Source organism: Cucurbita pepo, chromosome LG05 (assembly GCF_002806865.2).
Source record: "Cucurbita pepo subsp. pepo cultivar mu-cu-16 chromosome LG05, ASM280686v2, whole genome shotgun sequence".
Classification (NCBI taxonomy): Eukaryota; Viridiplantae; Streptophyta; class Magnoliopsida; order Cucurbitales; family Cucurbitaceae; genus Cucurbita; species Cucurbita pepo.
In genome coordinates this window covers 1,106,019-1,114,029 of record NC_036642.1, presented here as the reverse complement: position 1 = coordinate 1,114,029, position 8,011 = coordinate 1,106,019, and the positions used below count along the sequence as shown (strand labels likewise).

Sequence of the window (8,011 nt, the reverse complement as noted above, 5' to 3'; positions counted from 1 at the left end):
AATTTTATGTGTGGATGAGTAAGCTGGTAAAGTATTATTGAAGTTTTGGAGTATAGATTACAAAACTTGAATACTAGTGGTCTTCATGTAGGTTTCGATCTCGGGAGTCAAAAACCTTCATGCTTGAAGGTTTTCAGATCCATTTCTGCCTCTGGCATCAATCAGTTTACAGAATTTGCGTCTCTTTACTCTGTTTCTGAATGAATCGCCGAAGATTGGGCACTACGAACTGTCTTAATGGAGTTTCTTGATCATTTTAAGTTCGTTTGAGCAATTTTCCTCAAAAAATAAACATCCTACAAATTCTTGAACGAAAATGGACTAACCAGTTGCTAGAACATATATAAATCAGTTGAAGTTTTCGGTAGAAGACATCAGGCGCAACGCGACCATTCAAAGCCTTTATCCGCTCGAAACAATTTCAGTTCCAAAATCCTAAACCAATCTATGCGCTTATCGCCGGTGAAATCCTCCGATGGGCCTTCTCTCATGGTGGAAAGGGGAATCGATGCCATGGGAGGCTCAAACTAACTGAAAGCATCAAACAACGATGAAATTATTAAGTTCGACTCGAACTAAATCGAAGGCTCTTAAAATCATGATGANACATCAAACAACGATGAAATTATTCAGTTCGACTCGAACTAAATCGAAGGCTCTTAAAATCATGATGAATTCCGATTAGTTCTAATTTGGGCTCGAATCTGTGAAGATACAGCGGGTACGATGGGAATTGGAGAGGAAGACGAAAAGCCTGGGAAATTGAATTGTGCTAAATTATTATCCATTAACCTAAAATTAAAACCTAAAAAAAAATNATATACAGCGGGTACGATGGGAATTGGAGAGGAAGAAGAAAAGCCTGGGAAATTGAATTGTGCTAAATTATTATCCATTAACCTAAAATTAAAACCTAAAAAAAAATCTAAATTTTAAAAAATAAGAAGAAAATGGGAAATTGACAACATGCTTCAAACTGGAGAGTTAAATTTGCAATTTTACGGAGAGAAAAGAAAAAAAAAGGGGAAAAAAAAAATAGTAGTTTACTGACGTGGAAGGGTATTTTTGTCAAAACAACCAAGATAACCTAACCTACACCATAAATGGAGGGTATTTTGAGAAAATTAATTTTTGTACCGCTCACGAAGCCCAATTTTCCAAAATTAAAAAAAAGGAGGCAAAAGGAACGAAGCTGGAGAGGACTGAGCGAGGCCGCGAAGAACGACGTTTATCGATGTCTTCAACTCCGAAGAGGCGAACGAAATTCAAGCATAATCTGAACTCTGATGTCGCTTCTAAACGCGATTCTTATGGTTCATCTTCTGCAGTGTTGCTGAATTCTGTCAAGGGACCGCCTCGTGATTTCTTTCCCTCCAAGGATGATCTTACTAGGCTAATTACTGTACTTTTCATCGCCGGCTTGGTTTTTGTGAGTTGTAACTTCTTTGTATCTAGACTTGAAACTCGCCGCCCGAGGCCTTTCTGCGACTCCGACGCCGATTCTTTTGATTTGCTTTCTGGTAAGTCGTAGCATTGTCCAACCTTTCCTGTGTGTTTGGTATTTAAAAACTCGAAGATGAGGAATTTGAAAATGAATTTTTTGAATGATGATTTCTAGCGTATGTTTGTTCTTTCTGAAGTAATGCTTTGTGTCTTCACAATTTTGGTGCACATTTTAGCTCATTTTCGCACGTTGCATTTAGTTTTTCTTCTTTCGTTTGCCAACAATAAATTCCGGCCACTTGAAATGGTTTTGTTATGCATAATGGCGCCATTAACTGGTACTTTCTGTTATGCTCTCGTGCAAACTTGTGGAACCATAATATCATATCCTCTATCATGGGGAAGCGAACATACTAAGATAAAGTCACCATCTCCTCTGATGAGAGAGACAAGATCAGCATCCGACGTAGAGCCCTTTGATAAACCTGATTAAGTCAGTGGTTAGCGATTGCAAAGAGAACGCTCCTTGATTAAGTCAGTGGTTAGTCGTCTGCAGAATGTTTGACTCGAGATCAACTTGTCATCCATTATATTGTTTAGAGGCGATAGATTAAAATTTGTTCTGTTTTATTCTTTGTTCATATTGCATCAACTTTTTTTTCTGTTAAAACTTGCAGGCCTTTTAGCTTTACCCTAGCATTTGCTTCTTCTAACTTTCTGTTTATTTTATTGAACTTCCAAGTTGAACGTAAAGCCAGTATAAGTGATTACATATGAAGTAATCTGTCGATGGTGATTAGTTTGGTTTTGTTCTGATAGTTCCTACTTCTAACCAAAATATATATAACTAATTTCAGATGCTTGTGAGCCTTGTCCAAGTCATGGAGAATGCCATGAAGGTAAGTTGGAATGCGGTCATGGTTATAGAGAGCATGGAAGGTTATGTATAGAAGATGGAGTAATCAATAAAGCAGTTAAGAAACTTGTATGTGTGAGGTTTTTTCCCTGGTAACTGTAATTTTCTCTCTCCGTTTTCTTATTGGTCATAATTTCACACTTCTTTATCCTATTGTTGCAGTCAGAATGGCTAGAATCTCACCTCTGTGAAGCAAATGCCAAGTTTTTATGCGATGGAATTGGGATAGTTTGGGTTTGTTATCTCGGTGTCCCTATAAAAATTTCAGTTTTGTATTTATTTCCCTCTTCAATAGCACTCTAGCCTTGCTCCTTTTTGTTGTGGCGCCTCTATTTTTGTTTCTCTCTTATTTAGTGAAGTTTAATGGTTCAAATTTAGTTGCACGTTTAATGTGGAAGGACCTAGTATTTTTGTTGTCAGCACACGGAGTTTTGATTTTAATTCATTATCAGGTTCAAGAGGATGCTATATGGGATGATCTCGATGGTAAAGCGCTGGTGGAAAACATTGACTCTGACAACACCACTATTATGTATGCAAAGAGCAAGGCATTGGAAACTATTGGTGGGTTATTCCAGGCACGGCAAAATGCTCTTGGGTATGCCATTCAACTTTTTGCATAAAGTCAGAGCCTTAGTGGAAACAATGTATCATTTGATTAAAATATGTGCTGATTGAATTTCTTTGCATCCGCCTCGTTGTGTAGTATCAAGGAATTGAAATGCCCAGATCACCTAGCTGAAAGTTACAAGCCTTTTACATGCCGTATTCGTCACTGGGTTTTGCAGCATGCTTTTGTTGTTTTGCCAGTTTCCTTACTGGTATTCTACTCTACAAGGGAGCTTTGAACTGATTAGGTTTTAGTTGCAATATGTTGAAGCTAGTTGATGATATTGAGATGTACAGCTCGTGGGATGCACATGGTTACTATGGAAACTTTGCCGGAGACAATATCTAACTAATAGAGCTGAAGATCTGTACAACCAGGTATAAGCTATGGCTTTTTCAATTTTATTTTTCAAGTAGTCATTTTTCTTTGCGTGATTTGCTTCGTTGTTAGGTTGGTTCCTATTTGAAGCTAAAATTTTGTCCTCTCAGCATGCGTAGTCTGATTAATACATAGATAACAAATAAAAGATCTTCCAACTGATGAATTTTAGAATAGAAAATAATTGTAGCATGCATGCTTATTAATTCTTTTCCATGTGGTACTTTGTGATTGACCCTCCTGAAACAATTTCAGTTTCTTTCCTCTAAAGTTGAGACTTCGTTGAGATATGAAGTTTTATGCTATTCTCTAGTTTGCAATCATAAGTACAGAATTTTCAAGTTGTTGATCTCCCAAACAGGATTGTTTTAGAAGTTTATCACATTGAGTATTTGAAGTCCCAAAACATTTTTTATATTTATTGACTAAAATTTTTTATCTTCTACTGTCAAGATAAATTGAAATGTGACCAGATTTTTCACATACAGTTCGTGTGGTAATAAGAGAAACCCTTACCCCAAGACGTTTTGCCAACTCCGGTAGATTTTTTAAACTCTAATGCTAATCTCTCGGTCTTCATTACAGGTTTGCGAAATACTTGAGGAAAATGCTTTGATGTCAACGAGGAACAGTGGACAATGTGAATCATGGGTTGTTGCATCTAGGTTACGTGACCATCTTCTTTTGCCACGAGAGAGGAAGGATCCTTTATTATGGAGAAAGGTATCACGTCCCTCCTTGACTCTCATTTTTTCTTATTTCATTTAGAATCAATATATCTTACATCTAGGTGAGGTGAAGATCAATTTTTCTTTGTCCTTAGGAGCAATCAAGGCGTAAATTATTTCATCATTTTGTTTTTTGTCGCATGGATTTTTAACGTTTACTGAAGTTACAATCCGAGTGGTGGATGTAGTTCTGAATATTTGGCAATAGAGTTTGCTAAAATACTTAGGTCGTTCAAATTCATTGAAATGTACATAGAAAAATGTTTTCTCGATTCATATGCGAGATGGATTTTGATAGATGAATAATTCTTTTTGGATATAGCCATGGCTAAAATTTGGAAACCAATCTGAAATCCTAATTTTTTCCATCAACAAAGATTAAAGAGATCACCTAATCTGTTTGTCCTCTCCACATTCCAATTTATAATCACTTCATTTGATGTTCTTCTTGATGCTTTCCCTAATTAAGTTAAATTACAAGTTTTGTTCTTTAGTTTATTTGTAATTATTTTATTTGTAATTATCCTACTTGTTTCCTTGTTTCCAACATTAATGAAATTGTTTGCTTCCTGAAAAAACACTTCCATATTTGTGTTTTGGTCTCTAAACTTTTTAAAAAAATATTTGTTAGGTTTTGAATTTAAATTTTATGTATAAAAGGTCTTTGATATATTAAAAAATTAACAAATTATTAGATATAGAATTGAATTTTGTGTCTAATAGGACATTAAACTTTTAATTGTATTTAACAAGTTTGTAAATTTTAAAAAATGTCAATGAATTGTATTTAACAAGTTTGTAAATTTTAAAAAATGTCAAGGATCTATTAAACACAAAATTGAAGTATAAGGATTCATTGAACCCAAATTTGAAAGTTTTGAGAATCATTAATACATTTAAAGTTTAAGAATTTGTAAACAAAATTAAAAGTTCATGGTCCTACTAAATATCCTTTTAAAGCTAAGGAACATGTTTGGCACAAACATGAAAGTTAAGGGATTAAATTTATGATCTTACCATTACCATTACTTTATTTTATGTAGGTAGAAGAGTTGGTTCAGGAAGATTCACGAATANATAATCTGTTTGTCCTCTCCGCATTCCAATTTATAATCACTTCATTTGATATTCTTCTTGATGCTTTCCAAGTTAAACTACAGGTTTAGTTCTTTAGCTTTCATGTTTATTTGTAATTATCCTACTTGTTTCCTTGTTTCCTACATTAATGAAATTGTTTGCTTCCTGAAAAAACACTTCCATATTTGTGTTTTGGTCTCTAAAACTTTTTAAAAAAGTATTTGTTAGTTTTGGAATTTAAATTTTATGTATAAAAGGTCTTTGATATATTAAAAAAATTAACAAATTATTAGATATAGAATTGAATTTTGTGTCTAATAGGACATTAAACTTTTAATTGTATTTAACAAGTTTGTAAATTTTAAAAAATGTCAATGAATTGTATTTAACAAGTTTGTAAATTTTAAAAAATGTCAAGGATCTATTAAACACAAAATTGAAGTATAAGGATTCATTGAACCCAAATTTGAAAGTTTTGAGAATCATTAATACATTTAAAGTTTAAGAATTTGTAAACAAAATTAAAAGTTCATGGTCCTACTAAATATCCTTTTAAAGCTAAGGAACATGTTTGGCACAAACATGAAAGTTAAGGGATTAAATTTATGATCTTACCATTACCATTACTTTATTTTATGTAGGTAGAAGAGTTGGTTCAGGAAGATTCACGAATAGATCGGTACCCGAGATTGGTCAAGGGAGATGGAAAAGAAGTATGGGAATGGCAAGGTATGAAAATATTTTTTCTTTTCATTTTTAATTCCTAATATAGAATGAGATAACCTCATCTATAAATAAAATCGTGATGACTAGATAAGGAACTCGTCCCTACACAGAATTCATATATTATGCCAACATGCACCTCACTTTCCTCATGAGGTTGTGGGTTTGAATTCCCAACCTCACATGTGATTTAATATTCTAAAAAGGAAAATACGTATATTATAACAATATAAACATGGTTAATTTTTAACTGGGGATGATTTGTGCAAAATTCTATTTGGTAGACATTTATGCAGACACATTTAAAGGGTTAATTTTAAATTTGAAAAGTGGAGAGATAAAATAGAATATTNATTAAAAAATGTCAAGGATACACAAGTTTAAGGACTCATTGAACACAAATTTGAAAGTTTTGGAAATCATTAAAAGTTCATGGTCCTACTAAATATCCTTTTAAAGCTAAGGAACATGTTTGGCACAAACATGAAAGTTAAGGGATTAAATTTATGGTCTTACCATTACTTTGTTTTATGTAGGTAGAAGAGTTGGTTCAGGAAGATTCACGAATAGATCGGTACCCGAGATTGGTCAAGGGAGATGGAAAAGAAGTATGGGAATGGCAAGGTATGAAAATATTTTTTCTTTTCATTTCTAATTCCTAATACAGAATGAGATAACCTCATCTATAAATAAAATCGTGATGATTAGATAAGGAACTCGTCCATAGACTGAACTCATATATTATGCCAACATGCACCTAACTTTCCTTTTGAGGCTGTGGCTTTGAATTCCCAACCTCACATGTGATTTAATATTCTAAAAATGGAAAATACGTATATTATAACAATATAAACATGGTTAAAAACGGGATGATTTGTGCAAAATTCTATTTGGTAGATATTTATGCAGACACATTTATAGCGTTAATTTTAAATTTGAAAAGTGGAGAGATAAAATAGAATATTAGGAACTTTTGGAACGCAGATGAATCGAGGACTTGCATTTAAACCCATCTTTTTAAGTTAGAAGCACTAAAAGCTTGGGGACTCAAACATGAATTATTACAAGACAGAGCGAGCAAAACGATTCTTTTGGCGTTGTCATCTCCAGTACAAGTAAATCTGATATCCTTGTTCTTGTTGAACAGTAGAAGGCTCTTTAAGCTCTTCAAAGGAAAAGAGACTGGCTAGCAAATCCAGTTCCAGAATGGCGATGGGAGTAAATTCTGACGTAATATACTCCAAAATGGAGAACGGTGGGTCATATATATGCTTGATCGAGTTACAGAATCGGGTTTTTTCTCTATTATCATGCTATCTCGACTTTCTTCCATTCACTTAGTTTTGAAAAATGACTAAACTAATGCGCAGAGCTGAATGCAGTAGTTTCGTGACATGGCGCTCGTCCATGAGGATATTGTAGCTTAGCTGGTTAATAGAAAGAATGAAAACAAGAGGTACAAGATTTAAAAGTCCATAATTATTTTGTTTGATTCTTGTGTGAAGTACTTGTTAAGCTGGTTCTTTTGCGACAACCGGGGCCTGTAGGGGTATGAGGTACTGTAATATTAATCCCTTCCTACTGTTCTTTCCATAGCATTTCGTTAATCTGCTTCTGTTGCGACAACTGGGGCCTGTAGGGGTATGAGGTACTGTAATATTAATCCCTTCCCACTGTTCTTTCCATAGCACTTCGTTAATCTGCTTCTGTTGCGACAACTGGGGCCTGTAGGGGTATGAGGTACTGTAATATTATTCCCTTCTACTGTTCTTTCGATAGCACTATCTTGCCCCCTCCCACCTGGAGAATCCCATAGTATTTTAATGGACTGTTTGCGTGTACACTTCAAGATCTGTCTTTAAAAACTTCTTATGGGTTAATATTTTTCTTAATTGTTTTCATAGGAAAGCTCGGTTTGTTTTTATTTTAGTCTATTCTTTTTTTTAGTCTCTTTGTTTATTTCTTCCTTGTATTAATCTTAAAATATTTTACACTTGAATCAAGTTATACCCTCTCTCATGTTTCTCAATGTTATTGTTGAGGGGAAAAAGTTGCTTATTCTGACTTCAAACAACAACAAAAAAGTTACTATTTTTACTAAAGTTGCTTCTTTTTTGTCCTTTATTTTATTTTGGT

The 8,011-nt window shown here is 33.9% G+C and overlaps 1 protein-coding gene across 4 annotated transcripts; it reads left to right on the top strand.

Moving 5' to 3' along the window:
- Positions 1-1,149: 1,149 nt before the first annotated feature.
- Positions 1,150-7,653, top strand: LOC111795284. 4 transcript variants are annotated; one of them, XR_002815184.1, is made up of 11 exons: positions 1,150-1,520; positions 2,301-2,434; positions 2,522-2,593; positions 2,812-2,957; positions 3,066-3,180; positions 3,266-3,346; positions 3,933-4,070; positions 5,794-5,881; positions 7,023-7,130; positions 7,246-7,331; positions 7,472-7,653. XR_002815184.1 is itself a non-coding variant. In XM_023677614.1 (10 exons), exons 1-10 carry the CDS (start codon positions 1,235-1,237, stop codon positions 7,266-7,268), a joined length of 1,191 nt encoding a protein of 396 aa, XP_023533382.1. In that variant the 5' UTR covers positions 1,150-1,234; the 3' UTR covers positions 7,269-7,653. The 4 variants fall into 4 exon arrangements, 3 of the variants coding, with proteins under 3 accessions (XP_023533382.1, XP_023533380.1, XP_023533379.1); XM_023677614.1 differs by having other exon boundaries at positions 7,246-7,653; XM_023677612.1 differs by lacking the exons at positions 7,246-7,331; positions 7,472-7,653 and having other exon boundaries at positions 2,301-2,428; positions 7,023-7,237.
- The last annotated feature ends 358 nt before the right edge of the window (positions 7,654-8,011 follow it).